Raw genomic sequence first — 18,174 nt, 5'->3', positions numbered from 1 at the left:
GCACACGCTCTCTCAACGGGATGCCAGTGAAAACACTGAGCCTCTGATTCATGACAAGCATCACTCTTTCTTCTTCCTCAAACTTATAGGCTCCAAATCTTGCAAATGACAAATGAAAAATCGAGGTTTGCTCCTTTATGAGATGGCTGGCAATACGTCTCAGTAGACTGGCATCAAAATGAACATTCAGTCATTGTGAGGAATCAGTCAGCTTATGTGGGCCTACACGAAGCAGACAAAGTGGATTTATTTAAGCAATAAGCCACTCAAAGCTGTGATATACTGTGATTTTAGAGCAGCCAATGCCTGGCTCATGCTTTTTGTGTGAGTATGTGTACTTTACAGCGCCGGTACAGAAGACTGTAAAGTCTGGTTAAAGTTAACAGCTGCTTTCACATTAAAGGGAACGTAGTTAGGAGTCTGTAATGCATAGTTTAAAAAGCTACTGATGCAGTCCACTGGTAATGGAGACCGGAGACAGTGAGAGGAGGAGGGGGGTGTTAAGTTGAATAGAGATATGGCTGCAAGTGATAAATTCAATAAAGACAAAATTTGTCAGTCATTACACAAGGAATGATTCTCCTGGGCAGCTTCTGGGCTTAACAAAAAATCCTTTAAAGGTCAGTTTCAACAGTGGAGAAAAAGAAAGGCATGGGCACTGCATTGTTCTTAAGAGTGGGTTTTAAGGGACTCAATCAAACAGTTACTTAAAACTTATTGGCTGTATTTTTGATCATTTTAATGATCAGTAAAGTATGGGCTTCTATACCATTTCCCATAGGGATGAAATTAACTCCATCATATAGAAATAACCCAGGAGTATTACACCTTATGTGATGGTGATGCAAGAGCTACCAGTTGAACAGTGAACATGTAGCCATAACACCTGCGGCCTCTGTCCATCTTCTCCTGAGTGCAGCACCAGGTGATGCACTCAGTGGTGACATGCAGGTGATGCAGGTCTGAGCTGGATGCCAGTGAGATGGTTTCCTTACCTTAAGAAACCGAAAAAAAGAGGAAAAGAAATGCTTTGTTTTTAACTTTGCATTCCAGTGGGATGTGTACAGTGTATTGAACATGCAACAAGGCACCATAGCTTCCTGGTGAACAGCAATGAAAAAAATACATGATGACAAATATTTCAAGCATGATTTATGTTTATGTGATATCACTGCCTGTCTTTGGATTTCCTATAATCGTAGCTAGTTTTTATGTGTAACATTTATAAAGTGTAAACTTCACCAGCACAGGTAAGGAAATGATTATTAGGATATTTATATGCCTAACTCTCTCGAATAAGTACCGTCATTGCTGCATATGAATGTCATAATCCAGCCAAGCAGCAGTTTATATCTGGTGATGATGAACCTCACTGACTATACAGATAGATTGCCACATTACAACAGCACAGACATCAGGTTGAGACCACTACACTTCTTTCACACAGCTGAAACATTAAATTTGTGTTCTTTAGCTGACATAAAGTTAATTCCATTACATTAGCATGTGGATAACCCCAGGTTAATCCTAGTCAGTTAATGCTAAATGTGGCTTATATTCAAGAGGTCATAATTGGCATTGGATGCAAATTTTGGCTTGTGACAGGCCGACAACAACAATAACTCAAATAAACATACCAAAAAAAAAATGGAGAGGAGATTCCTTCACATTCTTCAGCCTGCTGCTGCCTGGCTGGACATCCCACAGCCCCAGTGGCTGCTGCCTGGCTGCCTGCTAAACCCTACCGCCCTGCTGTTTAGTCCCGCCAGCTGCTTTGGTGCTCGGCCCTCAGGTATCTTTGGACCACAAGGCATACTGAGTATGGAGGCCCAGAGGGGCATTTAGTCTCTCCCTCATCTAGATTCAGGAGGTCACCTTGATGTTCCTCCTCCTGTAGAGTTGTATTGTGATGTTTTGGTCTCCAGAGTTATTCCAGTCAACATTAGTTTATTTTAGTCTAGTTTATCTTTTTTAATTGTTTAATAATCTTATTTGTGAGTGTCCAGGCTCTGCTTATTTGAGTGATCCACCCCATGCAGGAATAAACTTCTAGAAACGCCCGCCCCCAGTTGGATAGTGAAGTGATATCCCTGATTGGACAGTAAAATGACTTAATCTTAATCTGAGCATCTCCACTGGTTATTGAGGAGGAAGTGTCAAATGTGGGAGGAAAGTACTTGGACCTGCGGGTTTGATTTGTGCTTGTAGATTTGATTCGTAGCTGTAAACCTGAGATTCACACGGACAGTTGAGTTCTGTGTGAACTTTTTTCACCCACAAACAGATAGATGTGTAACTGCCACAAACCTTTTTGTTGTAACTGTAAAGCTTTGATGTGTAACTGCAATCCTTTGATCAAATCTTCATGCACTCACATACTGGAAATTATTTGTGCAAATCTTTTTTCATTTGTTCACGAAATGTCATGCACCGCTGCAGATCTCATTACGGATTTAACAATTCAGTTTGTTGGGATTTTTTTTTTTTTTTTTTTTTTTTTTATGCACATTCACACATTTGAATGTTTTCATACAAAATGTTTTCACACATTCAGATACAGCGATACAGTACATTTGGCAGCAACTTTATTCCACAGCAATAGTTCCCAGGGAAACATTTGCTTTACACAGCCAATTATCAGTTCTGTAGTTCATGACTGAAGGCAGATTTGTTAGCTGCAGGAGCAGACCATTATAAGTTGGGTGTTTCAACCAAAATCCATGTTTTAAAAATCAAGGGATTTTGATCATAGAATGAAATTTCTATTAGCCTACTCTTGCATTTGCAAAAGAAAAATGTGGGTAAATGGTTGTAAAATCACTGGTATGGTTCTTCATTGCCAATTTCCAGCATCAAACATGAAACCTGTCCGTTTCAAGAGTTTTGATTATCTGTATTTGTCACTCTCTTTCTCTCTGTCAGATCTGTGACAAGGAGTGGCACTACTACGTCATCAACGTGGAGTTTCCCGTTGTAACGCTCTACGTGGACGGGGTGACCTACGACCCCTACCTGGTGACAGATGATTGGCCCATCCATCCTTCGCAGATTGACGTGCAGCTGACAGTCGGAGCCTGCTGGCAAGGTGGGAGGGAGGAGATGAATGATGGTGCTGGTGGTGATAAAGATGACAATACAGAGATGATGGTGAAATTAGTGAAAAGAGAGATTGAAGTTAACAAATAAGAGTGGTAGTAGTTCACAGCAAACATGGAAGATTCTCAAAATATTTTCAAAAGGGATTACTGGTAGGTGCAGGAGCCTGTGAATGTGGAACATGTTCCTTAGCCTTGAATGGTCGATGTTGTTAAGAGGAGTGTTTCATCTGCCTTTGACCCATGATGGATCCAGTCTGAATGAGGGCACACAATAAAACTGTCCTCTAAAGGGATGGCTGTCGCTAAGAATGCAAGAAAGGCCTCCTTTCAAAGTGGTACAGCACACCGTGGCTTTTATAGCTCAAATGAATCTGCTCAATGACGCTTAACTTTAGATAAAGAGTCGAGATATATATTTTTCTGCAGGGGCAGCAGCAGGTCATCTCCAGTCCCTTTCATCTCCTGAAATGACCGTCCACACACACAAACATACTCTCTCTCTCTCTCTCTCTCTCTCTCTCTCTCTCTCTCTCTCTCTCTCTCTTTCTCTCTCTCTTTCTCTCTCTCCTGCTCTCTCTCCTCCTCTCCCATTTCTTTCATTGAACGCTCCAAGCCTTTAGGAGGATTAAAAGGGCCTTGAATAGAAAAGGGAGTTCAGAGACTATTTCTCCTTTTCTAGTGGGGGGTTAAGCCTCAGTAAAGAGTTGTAAAGGCGATGCTGATATCTTAACACAAGCCATTAGCCACAGCAGATTGGCTTTTCAAAGCACACAGATTTAAGTGGCTAGCATGTTGATTGCAGCCATGTTGCAAAGATGAACCCTTTGCCTGTCAAAGTCATTTCAGACTTCTGGAGCCTCAGTTCTTGGAGTGTTTTTTTTTTTTTTTCAAAAATTTTGAAAAGAAATCCTGCATTTGAAGAAATGTATTTGCGAGTCTCCCGCTGCTGTTTGTAGTATAGCTCTCTCTAGGAATACGGGTAGAACATGTTAAGTGATGGAACTGAATGTTCAGGGCAGGCAGTGGGAGGTATGCAAAAGGATCAAAGAAAAAAAAAAAAAACACATATACACAGATGTAGTCTGAAATTTGTCAGATCAAAACAATATGGTTGCACCAACAGGGGTGAAATTTTGCAATACTAAATGTAATTTCATGACATAATGTCTTCGTTCATCCTTTCAACATAAATCTATGTAGATTTGGCTTGCATCCAGTCATATCAACTATTTAAAAATCACATCAGTATTGCACAAATCCATACACACACTGGATAGACACTGAAGATCAATAGTGTATGTGCAGACTGGTGGCTGACGGATAGGGCTTATTAATTACACTTGGGTGGCACAGATAAATACATACGCCAGGGTTAGATCCATATATTGGTTTGCCGATTTATCACACCAGTGTTGGCCTTGCAGTCAAAATTGGATGTAGGCCAGTTAGTGTCATCCCCTGGGGAATGATGGTTCCCCCCTCTTCACAACTGATAAATATGCTTTTATTATGACCAATTATTATATATCTGTCCAGAGGATATTGCAGAGTGGTGTGGGAGGACTTGACTCTGCAGGATCAGGGGTGTCTGTGAAATCTGAGGTGGGAAATGCCTCACCTTAAAGAGTGGGGGTGGAAATACCGAATCTCTGCAATTTTTGAAGTGTTTTTTTTTTTTTTTTTTTTTTAATCATAAAAGTGGCCAAATTCAAATAAAATATTAGTATACAATATAAGCTCCAAGCAGTTTCAGTCCAAAAATATTAGTATCAGCCTTCAACAACCCACACCACTTTAAGTGTAGTGTATTCAACCTGTAGGTTAAGAGTTTGACAGCTAGGATTAATGTGCTTACTGTGAGCAGCAGGCAGAGAGAAACTCTTAAAGCAGCCAACAACAGTTAGTGGCGATGGACAAGACACAGTTTTACAGTACAGGAGGACCAGCGGGTTGCGTTGCTCCGAATGAGGTTGCTGAATAAGGTTGTTTCGAAGGCCACGCATGAGCTATGACTGTGCACAGCATACGGTATCTGAGCAGCAGCCCTTTCTAATGGAAGATTTGCCCCCCCGTCCTCCCTCTATCTTTCTTCCCTCACCTCTGAGAGTCTGAGGTGCTTGCCGGGCAGTTTTCACACAGTCAGCCTGTATTTACCCCCTGACCTGTGTTGGTGTTGAGAGTGTGTAATGGCCAGGGAGCAAAGGCCAACACACACTGCTCTTTGCTCTTTCTTTTCCTCTTTCAATCATTTAATCACACACTCCACTAGAGTTCGCCGACCGCCCTCATCATAGCAGCATGAATGCAAACACGCAAGCAGAAGGGCAGACAGGGTGGGTAAATACACAAACACACACACACACATACACACAACTCTACCTCATGCACATACATATAGAGCAAACTAATAATCCCATTCTTTTGCTCCTCCGTGCTTTTGCGGTCTCCTTTATTGCTATTTTGGTAGAAATAAAAGCAAATAAAGCGATGCCCGGAGAGCTGGGCAGCGAGGACGGTCGGGCGGTGCAGGCAGAGAGAGCTGACACCATGTAACAACCAGACTCTGTAAAGTGGAGCGATCAGCGGTTTTATCACCCATATCACTCCCGGTCCACAGCGTCTCAATAATCCCCTCTCCTCGGCTTTTTTTTTTTTTTTTTTCTACCTCCTGTCTAGGACCCATAATGGTTTCTCTGGCCGTGGCCTAAATTGATAACATCTGTCAGAGCGGGACAGAGTGGATAGGCGGACATCTTGAGAGAGGGCCGGAAAAGGGGAGGAAAGCAGTAGCTGAGTTTGGGAGGGGGTGGAGAGGGGGGAGGACCGGGCAGCAGAGCAGGTGAAGCAGAGAGATAGCACAAGGCCCGGGGGTCAATTGGGTGCGGCAAGGTGTTGGAGCTCGCCATACTTCAGTCAAAGCGAATCCAAATTTGATCTTGAGGTTCATGTCATTATGTTAGAGAGCAAAGATCAGGCTGGTAGAAATATATTTGGAAGCGATATCTCAAACAAAATGTTGCCAGAGGAGGATCCAGGAACCCATGTTCCCTCTAAGCTGTTTGGAGGCCAGTAGGTCCAACAGTTTATCACAACATCCAAATAGAGATGTAAAGCCCCGATAAACAAACACCACACCTGTAACCTGCACACCACAGTGTTCACGGCTCTCTGGTTTGCTGTGACTCAGCGAACCAGAGAATCACTCATGCCGTCCCACAGAGCAAACTTGAAGCTGAGGCCAGTTGGACCATCTGAATCTTGGATGAGCTCGCCTCTTTTGAATGCTACCAGCGTAGTGGGAGGCCAGATGAATCTCATAATGTGAAAACCTGCAAGATTCAGATGGCTTGCAAAGCTCATGTCAGAAAAGTTTTGGGCCAGATTTAAACCTCGGAAATGATGGCTCCCAGGTATGCAAACCTTGAAAGCTTGTGTCAGATGAAATTCGATGCCTGGATGCCTAGTTACACTCTGTGGTTGCCCACAAGCTCAATAAACCCTTTGAAACCTGAGCAAATTCACTATTTTGTTGAAAAACACAGACATAAGCAAAGCATAAGTAAAGAAATTAGTAAGAATAAATTAGTAAAAAAAAAAAAAAAAAAAAATACAAGAAAATGACCCAAATGAGCCACGAAAATTTCCCTTAATATCGAGGGATGGCACCGAATGAACGGAAGGGAAGGATGAGGAGGGAAGAAGTGAGGGAGGAGATTAAAATGGGAAAAGAAAAGAAAGGAAAGGTGAAGTTTTGATACCCAGAGCTGGTAACCTTTCAACTAATGAGTGTTTTTAAGGTTCCTCTCATATTGGCCTTTATGGAGTTCACAGGAGGTTCTTCAAATGTATTGAGCTTCTCTTTACTGTTCCATCACCTGGGTGGACTGCCTCAGCAACACCTGCACTTTCAGAGCAGCACCCTGCTGCATATTCACAGCCAGGCCACAGACACAAAAGTTGACTTTTAGGTTAGTCCGTACTTGTTTTGGACGAATGCACAGAATGATCAGCACAGAGGATCTTGTTGTGTGATGGATTTTAAAATCTCTTTCACGCAAACCAACGCCGTGACATGATTTCTTTAAACATGTTTGATGTTGATGACTACAGTTTAGCATCATCATCATTGTCCAGCGTGTGATCCCCTGCCGTGGACTTTATGTTACAGACATGACAGACATGAACTGCAGCGCTGAGCAAACATGAGCACACCGTTAACAGACAACAGCACAAGAGCTAATAAAATCTAATGCTCAGTGTGCATCTTTCCAGAGTAATTATGGTGCTTCTCAAAAGAAACAACAACCTCCTAATCATTTTCTCACTCATTTCTTCACAAAAGGCAGTGTAATTATTTGTTACTGGAGGCCACAACATGGAATATCATAATAAACGAATGAATAAGCTGCACCTTAGTGGTCTCATTATGAGGCTAGACACTGCATTTACATATAGCAATCAATGCTACATAAGGTGCAAATAATATCATAAATCACTTAATTAATCATCACAAATGAGTTATTCTCGCCACAGGGTACATGGGTAAACAAGGAGTGTTTACTGGAATATAAAAGTGTGTGTGTGTGTGTTTGGCTTATGTCCATGTTCAAATTCCACTGCCTCTTCCGCATCCTCAAAGAGCTGTCTTTTCTTGTATTTTCTCTGTCTGGAAAAATTGAAAGAAAAGGAAAAATGATACCCACCCCTCGTTTACCATGAAGAGGGCACCACTGGAAGGCATATATTTAATCTCCCAATAAAGCAATAAAATTAATAGCAATAAAATTTATGAGCAGAAGAGATTACTAGCCACAAGTTACTGTAGGGAAGAACCCGTTACTTTGTGTTAATGGTAAGACAATAAACTTTTGGTTTTGATTTGACGCATATATAGTTGTAAACATACCGTATATGAAAAAATATGATGAACTTTGTGTGCTCAGGGTTCTGGTTGGCTACAACTTCTCCCTGCTTTGACGAGACGTGTGTGTGTGTGTGTGTGTGTGTGTACAGGAGGTGAGGTGACCAAGCCACGGTTCACCCAGTACTTCCGGGGCAGTCTGTCCGGTCTGACCATCCGACCAGGGAAGATCGAGAGCCAGAAAGTCATTTCCTGTCTGCAGGCCTGCAAGGAGGGATTGGACATCAATTCCCTGGAGAGCCTGGATAAGAGCATCAAGGTACACACACACACACACACACATACATATGCACACAGGCATGCATATGAAAGCACAAAAAAGATACACAAAGGAAAATACGGACACAAATACACAGTAGGACAACTCTGACATACAGGGACACACACACACATAAAGACTCACAGGGGCACACACACACATACACACAGGGATACATAGGAGCACACTCAGTCCATATTTGTCTGAAAAAGTCTGCATTTGCATCTTGATTTAGGCAGTAATTGGAGTCGGTCGTGCTCTGTGTCCGTGCACAAGCATACTTAGACTGAGAGCACTTGCATATACGAAGGAGTAACAGGCCCTGCTCTTGTATTTTGTGCTCTGGCCTGAGGTATGTTCAGCATGACATTGGCATCCCGCATTTCAAATTCGGTTGTCGCTGCCTGTTTTGAGCAGGACTCGGCACCACCAGTTGTCGCCGTCATTAAGAATCATCGAATTAAGCGTTAAAATGAGTGATAACCGTATTAAGCTCTTATTTGAATGGGGCCTGAGATTAATACTGAACAGGGTTAGAATGACTTTTTTTTTTTTTTTTTTTTTTTCAATTTGATTTTCTTAGCACTGAACCTGATTTGACTTCATGTCCTTGAGCGATTAATTCCCTGGTCTCCATTTTGCTCTGCTGCCGATGTATATGCCCACACCTCTCATTAGCTACGTTCACTGAGAAATAGTTTTTCTTTGCCAGCTTTGGTTCTTTATTTTGGGTTTGTACTGCCCTTAAATCCAGCTCCAAGTAGCATTAAAATGGCCTTAAAAAGTGAAATTGGGTTTTCTGAAACCTGCCCTGAATGCACTGATACACACATTCTGCTCACGCTGATATGTACACACACACACACACACACACACACACATGCACAGTTTGTCCCACATCCCGACCGACAGAAAAGATGGCTGCTATTTCTTAAAATCAGCCTGCACTAAATCACAACCGGCTTCCTCCCAGCTCTCCAGCCTCCTCCTTCTTCTTCTTCTCTCCTTCTCTCGACGGCTCAGCCAATCCATCTCCCTGCGCCGAGGAAGATAGAGGACAGAGAAGATGGATGGGGGTTTGTGCAGACCCCTGCCCCCCTACCAGCCACCTCTCACTTTCTTTGACTCTCTTTTTCGTCCTCTCTTTCTTTCTCTACTCTTCTTACTCTCTCTCTCTCTCTCTCTCTCTCTCTCTCTCTCTCCCTCTCTCCCACTGCTCTTTCTGTAGAGCTCCTTGTGCAGTGTGCTTGCCAGCCTTTTTGCAAAAGTGTAGGTGGGATGAGCTGGTGAAGGTGGGAGGGAGCGAGAGACAGAGGGAGGGAGGGAGGGGAAGAGAGGAGGAAAACCTCCTCAGGGCCAGTCCAGTTTATCTTTTGAGAGCTATTTCATTTTCTTCTTAGCCACCCCGCTCGTCTCGCTCCCATAAGTCCGCGGGAGGCTTAAGGACAGCGTTTAGCGGTGCAGGTGGAGGGTTGGCACAGAGCAATCAGAGGAGAATAACGGGGGGATGGGTAGGGGGATGAAGGGAGAGGTGGAAAGACAGCAAATATAAAGGTAGAGAGCAAGCGGGATGAGGGAAACAGGAGGTGAGAGGAGTGAGGAAGAGAGACACAACATTGTGGAAAGAGGAAAATGACGAAGAGTGAGAGAATGTGCTCAAAGCCCCCATGGAGCGCCGAAGTGCCGGCACTCCATGGGGACTATGCTGCTGAGAGAGACGGAGAGAGAGAGAGAGAGTGAGTGAGAGAGAGAGAGAGAGAGAGAGAAAGAGAGAGAGAAGAAATCAGTTTCCAGATTCCAGAATCAGTGTCCCGATTCTAGCAGGGGAACCATAAACCTTCTCTGCACGTACAAGGGCCTCAAATCTCCACTATTAAGCCCCCCCCACACACACACACACACACTTAAACTTTACCCTCACCTGAACCTGTACCCAGTGCCGGAGATGGTCATATTTTTTTACAGAGATCCGAAGGTGTCATGATCCAGACAGCCAATAACTAACATAACATATGAGCAATGTAATGCATGCACCTGCCATATATCGCTCACATGACAGGCCTCTAAAGTCATGTCATCATTTGTCTCTGACTTGTTGGCATTTTCGACACTTTTGGATCAAAAAATAGATCATCTATCGAAGAAATGAATGAGGTTTGTCCAATTCTTTCAAAATAATTTAAGAAATTTTGACATTTTTATATGGGAAAAATAAAACTTCTCATGCATTTTTATAACCTGAACATGATCATTTAAAAAAATAAATTGCTAAAGCACCAGGTATTTTTTTTTTTTTTAATATGGTTCAGCAGCAAGCAAGAATAGCCAGCTATGTAATTTAAAAGAGCACAACAGTGACTTTACATGTTTAGTGTAGCATCTACGAAATATATATATACCTCACAGTTCTTCTAATCTTTTCCCAAAGCAAGAAGTAATATTTAAAAACTCATTTTCCTACCTTTTATCCAACCAATAGCTTCCATTCATTCCACAACGATATGAAAACTAACTTTCAGAGTCTTCAAACTTTCTTCACACCAGTATTCCCTCACCGTAATAAAGTCTCCCACATTAGTTTATCTAAAAGAAGCAGAAGTAGAGCATTATGAGGTGGGTGTTTCAACTAAAAAATCAAATTTGAAAATCATCAATCAAGGCATTTTGATGATATGTTGTGAAATCTTTCGTACGTCCACATGATTAGCAAAATGGACCGTTGCTATGTAACGTGGGGAAACTGTGGTAAACGGGTCAAGTGTTCAGGATTACTGGTGCTGTCATTTAATGTGCACCACAGTGTTATCTGTGGTAAAGTAATTTTTTAAGTTGGATTGTGGCAGCAGAATTCAGTGGATCTGGTCCCTTAAAGAGAGGAGCATATGCAGGTCAAAACATCCAAATCACAGGGATGAGGATATGGAACCTGCATGTATTTTCTCCACAGAGAAAATGTGTTTGAAACAAAAGCTGGTAGTCAACATTACACCGCCTGCTTTTTCCTGCCTTCAATTCTGTCACTGTGATACGGTTGGAAATAATCAGATTTCTGCTTGCATAATGTTTTTTTTTTTTTAAACACTGGGACTGTTTTTACAAAGAATTTCAATGTTATCTGATCTATTCTTACATGCACTCCTTGGGGATCTCCTCCCTTACTTGCTTCATGAATATTGCCCTTTTCTTTCTCGCAGACACATAAGGTTAAGTTCTCCATATTGACCTCTGTTTCAGGAAATTCACTGTTTCTCTGAATACTTTTTGTGCTGTGAATCTGCTACTGCAACAGCCCTTTTCCACAGCAGCCATTTTATCGCAGGTAAACACACAAGTTCTGTTCTATTCAGGTCTAAATGGCTGCGGTGAAAAAGGTCTCCGGTTCTTTGTACTTGCTCAGGTCAGAGAGGGAATGAAAGGCTGCGGTGTTATTGCCGTAAATCTGCAGTATGTGTAGTACGTGATGTTGTATGAGTGAATGAGAAGAGTGAGATTTATACAGAATCAACTTTCATTTCCTTACATTTGCAGGTTTGTGTGTCCCTGCTGTGTTGTCATGGTGAGGGAAGGCACTGCCTCTCAGCTGGCCAGTGGTTGGTTTACCTTGGAGTCACATGTATGGTGCCCTGTGGTCCATTTCTTAAATTTGGCATTTATTTGGCAGACAAAACATTGAGTCAAGAAGTTCCACCTCAACTTGGGTTCGAGAAAGATTTTCAAATGCGTCATTTTTCTTAGGTTAGAGAAAGGGTTAGGACAAGGCATAAAAAACACTTGTAACAAAACCTGTAGCAAAACAAGCACTCAGTAAACTCCAGCTTATTCAGCATGCTGCAGCCAGAGTTTTAGCAAGAACCAAAAAGTGTGAACACATCACTCCAATTTTAGCTTCTCTTCACTGGCTCCCAGTGAAGCAGAGAATTGATTTTAAAATTGTACTTATTGTTTTTAAAGCTTTGCATGGTGCAGCTCCATCCTACATTTCTGGCATGCTCGCTGAGTACACACCAGACAGATCCCTGAGATCATCAAGTAAAGGTATGCTCATGATTCCAAGAATACATTCAAAATCAGCTCAACTCAGGTCGGCTACAACAGTATCTTCCTTTAAATGCAGACTAAAAACATTTCTTTTCTGACAAGCTTTCAGTTTTTAATTAGCTATAATGCAACACTGCCTTTTATGTCATTTTGGATTTTATATGTATCTTATTTATACTGCTTATGTATGTAATCTATGTCTTGCTTTGATTTTAAGCACATTGAGTTTACGTCTGTCGTATGAAATGTGCTATATAAATAAATTTGACTTGACTTGACTTGACTTGGTCAGAGTTAAGGGAAAGGTTAGGGGTGAACATTGGTTGTTTGACCCATCTGCCTCCCCACCTGCCCCCTAGCAGGGCCTTGAAGCTACGGGATTAAAAACGTTCTTGTGATATGTTCCAAACAATCATTTCAAGTTTAAGCAAAAGTGACCCCGGAGCCACTGAGCAAACTCTTCCCGAAGCCGATTTTTGGTGGAAAGTGTTGCGGTGATTCATCTGGTCTCAATTTAGAACTGCTTTAGAAATTCTACGATCAGAAAAAAAAAAACAGTCCAGATGATTAATCCAGATGCTTTTTCACTCTTTTAAGGACCATCCCAGCGATGTTGAACTTTTGTCCTGTTTACAGCTGACCTACTTTTTACATTGCAACAAATCATTTTGCAAATCATGCGGGGGTGCTAAAGATTTCACAGCACAAAATCTCTGTTTTCACATTTGAATTTTTGGTTGAAACGCCCACCGTTTCACACAACAGTGCTGCTGCTTTTAGGAAAACTAATGTGGACGACTGAAGTCTCTGGGAGTTCATTTTCATATTTTAGTGGAATGAATGGAAACCAATTACTGCATAGAAGGAAGGAAAAATGATATTGGAGTGCGACTGAATTTACATTTTGTAGATATAATGCTTAACATGCAAAAATAACTGGCAAGGTCCTGCCGGTGTTGAGGCCGTCTCCAGCTTTCCACCAGGGCAGAGGGCAAATCCGCTGTATCTCCATCACGGGATATGCGATGCTTTTCTCTGTTGCAGCTGTAACTTTCTTGTCTTTTTCCCTGCAAACTTGTTTCATGCATTTTCGCTGCTCCTCCGCACACCCACCATGCTCACTCTCTCTCTCTCTCCATCAGTTCCACTTTAACCCGGCCCAGTCTATCCTGGTGATGGAGGGAGAGGACTTGGAGAACATCAACGCCGCTGTGAGGAAAGTTTCCTACATCAACTCTCGCCAGTTTCCCACGCCGGGCATCAGACGCCTGCACATCTCCACAGCCGTCCAGTGCGTATGCAACACTCCTCCTCGCTTGTCTTGTTGTCTTTTGCTTCCACTCAAGAATTTACCAGCTTTTATATTTCACTCTTGTATATTTTATGACTGTTTCACTCGTTACACTGCTTCCTCCTTGTCTACACGCTTCCCTTTCACTGTTTTTCCTTGTGTAAAACTTTCCTAATACATACATACATCTATATTCACTTTCTTCCTCCCGTCCGCTCTGTCTCCGTCTTAGTTTCTCTATTTATTCCTCACAGCCACTGATCTAAGGAGTGTTAACCGATCCCGACACTTCCCTAACTGTTAAGACAACACAGCCGATATCACAGCCTGGCTGATATTTAACTCCCTTCTCTCTCAATCTGGTTCTCTCTCTCACTCCCTCCCTCTCACTTTCACCCTCCCTCCCTCGCTCACTCTCTTTTCCTATGCTGTCACTTTTCTTTTTCTTTAATCCACCATTTTCTGTTCCCCGTCGCCACCGGGGGCTAGTTTTTACATTTTCATGTCGTGTATTAATAATTCTGCCTGGATTTTGCCAGAGGATTGAGAGAAAGACAGACGCGGAAAGAGAGAGAGGGAGAGGCTGACTGGTATTGTATAACAGCCTCCCTTGGCGGGTTGCCATTAATATTCATGATTGTTTTAAATATATGTAGACCCCTGCAGCACAGCCCAAGGGGTTCGTGCTCCACCTCCCTGTTGGGTTCGATGCACGGCCGTGGGCCCGAGAACTTCAACTGGCACAGGGGGAGTGTGTCTGTGCATGTGTGTGTGTGTGTGTGTGTGTGTGTATGTGTGTTATACTGTATATGCTGCACAGAGCTAGTGCTGGTGAAACGGAGTCATCTCAGCTCGAGGCACACCGATTATCAAGGAATACATTATGCTAATGACAACTAAACTTGCGTCACTACTAAATGTTGTTTTAATAAAGTTTGCAGACCAGACTGCTGACTGGTCTGCAGGTTAGCCTGGGAGTGTGTGTGTGTGTGTGTGTGAGGGAGTGTCCATCCCAAATCACATTTTCAGTGTCGTTGATAACATGGGGAATTTGCCTCCAATTTACTGGTGTGGAACTCCATCCAGAAAAAGAAAAAAAAGAGATCCTTAGCGAGTAAATTAGTTACACTGCAGGAGCAGGAAACATGGCCTCCCGCCACACCACGACAGTAAGCGAAGCAACAGCAACCGAAAATGTTCCCTCGCCGCCGGGGTCAGTATCATTCTGAACAAATAAACAGAGATGTTAATTAATTCCTTGAAACACAATTAAACGCGTTTCGTGCTGACGCCTAATAACTGCAATTACTGCAGGCATCTGGAAAATAAAAGTAACCAGCGCTAATCTTTCCAACGGCCCTTTTAGACTCCCTTGTCATATTTCTTTATAATTAAGTTGGATCAGCTCCAGATTTTTTTTTTTTTTTTTTTTCCGGCTAGGCGGCCCACGCAGCAGCCGTCTCCCTGCATCAGTGAGTTTGCATCTCCCACTGCTCACAACAATGGCTTAGTGCCCGAACAGCGCACAGACACACACCAGCAGCCATCGCCGCTGGAAAGACAAGCAGAGATTACACAACGCCCCGAAACCTGTTTGTCTCAAAACATGGTTTTAGACACCAGACTGAGACGGAGACACAGACAGAAAGAGAGAGAATTAAGCAGACAGAAGTTCACGTTTCCTTCCAGCTGTCAAGTGAATTTTAAATAACACTTTTGAAGCATTTCAAAAAACAAAAAACAAAAAACAAACAAAAAAAAAAAGAGAATTAGCTCTGTTTCCATCAGCTCAAGTGCAGCCAATAAATCGGCCTCAAAAAAAAAAAAAAAAAAATGATTAAGAGTCTTTTATGAAATTATTAGTTTTGGGAAAGTTGTTTTTTTTTTTTTTTCCCAGCTAATGTTGGACATATTTCACAATATTGTAATACACCAACTAATCGTATTACAACTGTGACGGATGCCTTACACAAGGAAGAGAAAGTGTGTATGTGTATTCTAGAAGGTCAGAGTAAACAGATATTTTACTAAAGATAATATTTCACAACACTTATGCCTCTTTTTAACTGTAGCTGTTGTGCATCATTATTTATCGGACAAAGCCTGAAGCCTCATTTTCAAAGCCTGAAGCCTCATTTTTTTCTGCTGTGACCTCCAAAGATCATACTCTATCTATATCTGTATCTATATAGACATCTATGTTTTGCTCATGTAGTTTCCTGCTTTTCTAATTCTGTACATCGCCTGATGGAAACACGGCGAGCGAGAGGGGATAAGGATTCAGCTCAAGGATTTATGCAGTGTGGCATACTTCACATGGGAGTGTAGGCGAGAGAATACCGAATGCATAAGAGCTGTAATCTTATTCAGTGATGATTACAGGCAGGGTTCCTATGGAGGAAATAAGCTTGTTATTGTTCGGTCCGCTCACTCGCTCTAGCAGGTACAGTGAAGAGAGAAAGAAAGCGCTGATGTCCCTCCCACTGACACATTAGTGCACTCGAAAGGCCTTGAGTGAAATGTGCAAACACAAGGGTGGCTGTTCAGCTCTCACAGCTCCATCGCTAACCCCACACATACACACACACACACACACACCACACACACACTCTCTCCTTATCATCCTTTCTCCGTTTAACATCTGCTGCTTTTCTGATTGATTATAATCTGCAGCTTCGTGGTGGATTTGTGTGTGTACATATGTTAGGGTGGTGGTGAATCAGCTTGTGTGTGTGTGTGTGTGTGTGTGTGTGTGTGCATTTATACACTGTATGGCAAACCCGTGTGTGTGTGTGTGTGTGTGTGTGTGTGTGTGTGTGCATCTACTGTCCAACAGAGCAGGCAGATGCGTCCATCCATTCAAGGTTGTGCATTTAAATACATACAATAACATGCTGCTGCTCTTACAGTCAGGCATGTGCACAAATGAAAATACCACTGGAGCATTCCCAGTCTTTTTCCACAGCCCAACCACTGACAGAGGACTTTGCATGCTGGGTACATGGAGCTCAGGCCTTTGGACTTCACTTGGCTGTGGTTTACGGAGAAGACAGTACAGCTAAGGTCTTGTTGGGTGCAGTTAGGTGCTCTAAACTGACCATAAAAGCTATAACCACAATCTCCAGTAGCTGTATGTTTTGTATACAATAATGCCGCACTGTACTTAAAAAAAAAAAAAAACAATTCAAATGCTCAAAAGCCGCTGATTTCTATCAAGAAAAATTGAGGCGATTTTTTTCCCCACCAGGAACAGTTCATGAACAGTTAAGTGGTTTGATAAAGAGAAGTAGCAGTGTGAGTGCTTTTCAGCGGGCGCATTAATATGTAAATGAACTATAATGCGGTCAACAGGGTGCGCTGAACAGGTATTTTATAAGGGCTTTGAATGTGACTCAGCCAAACAGAACCGAGGACAGAAGCTATCCGTTTTATAAAAATCACTCCCAACGGTAAGTCAGCGACTGTTGGAGTGTTCAGCTGTGGCCTCTGCCGCCCCTCGACGCCGAGCAGCAACTGGATGGCCCTCGTGTCCGCCTCTTTCTCTACACTGGACAGACCTGCTGCCTTCTGCCATGCCAGGAGTCAAAGCAGGGTCTCCGCTGTCTGCAACACTGCCAAACCAGGCCGGGCGTTACATGATAACACACCACAGCAATGTTATTACCTCTCACAGTAACAGGAGAGAGAAATTAGCAACAATTAGCCAGATCACTCACAGGGGAGTAAACCAGCATCCCAATTTCTGAAGACAAGAGAGGATGCACTTGTTAATTGGGATGTAACACATGGGTAATATTAAAAAAAGTAGTGCACTAACCTGTGAACCACTGCTCCTAAATTGAAATAAATGAACTAATAATAGTCCCTTAATTGTGACATTAGTAATGCAATGTGTTATCAGTGATATAAAACATACCCAGCCCAACACTGCAGACAGGCTGTTGATTCTATAAGGAGAACAGGTCTTATACTATATACAAGGGAGAAGTTTTGTACAGATTTCATTTTTAATAGTGGTGTTTCACTTTTTGGTTTAAAAAAAAAAAAAAAAAAAAAACAAATTGATCAGGAGAGGAGTGCCACTGGTGCCACTGCTCTCTAACCCTAGAGCTGAAAATGAGGTGTTATTTTCAAATCCTCTACGTAGGCCAAAGAGCCGGCTTAGAGGAGACAAACCAACCACACCATCTTATCTCATGGCGACATCATCAGCATTGTCTCAGTGCCACAACAAATTTAGTTTTCATAGCGAATGTTTCAGTCTCTCTTCCATGTCTTCTTCCTCCTCTTCCTCCTCCTGTGTGCATGCAGGTGCTTTGGGGAGGACACGTGCATCACCATCCCAGACATCGACGCGGTGGTGATGGTGCTGCAGCCCAGCGAGCCCAGGATCACCATCGCCGGGTTGGAGAGGCTGAGCCGGCCGGCTTCCGACTTCAGAGCGGCAGCGGGCGTGGCTTTGTTCCAGGACCTTCACATCATCAGCACCGTCACCCGGGCTGACGCCACCACACATCACACAGGTGGGGAGAACGCTCCTCTGCTCAAATGTGGCCGAAGCCACTGT

At 42.8% G+C, this 18,174-nt stretch overlaps 1 protein-coding gene across 1 annotated transcript in view; it reads left to right on the top strand.

Annotated features, from left to right (window-relative positions):
* The window catches only part of LOC115370410 (calsyntenin-2), a 241,943-nt gene that overhangs the window by 211,774 nt on the left and 11,995 nt on the right, over positions 1-18,174 (top strand). Inside the window, exons 9-12 of the mRNA XM_030067424.1 lie at positions 2,923-3,085; positions 8,112-8,278; positions 13,459-13,607; positions 17,919-18,130. Of these exons, the coding sequence (XP_029923284.1) occupies positions 2,923-3,085; positions 8,112-8,278; positions 13,459-13,607; positions 17,919-18,130 (691 nt within the window). The remainder of the gene's footprint in view (positions 1-2,922; positions 3,086-8,111; positions 8,279-13,458; positions 13,608-17,918; positions 18,131-18,174) is intronic.

The sequence above is a fragment of the Myripristis murdjan genome, chromosome 13 (assembly GCF_902150065.1).
Source record: "Myripristis murdjan chromosome 13, fMyrMur1.1, whole genome shotgun sequence".
Classification (NCBI taxonomy): Eukaryota; Metazoa; Chordata; class Actinopteri; order Holocentriformes; family Holocentridae; genus Myripristis; species Myripristis murdjan.
Note: the sequence above shows the minus strand (reverse complement) of the source record. Positions and strands in the feature narration are given on the sequence as shown.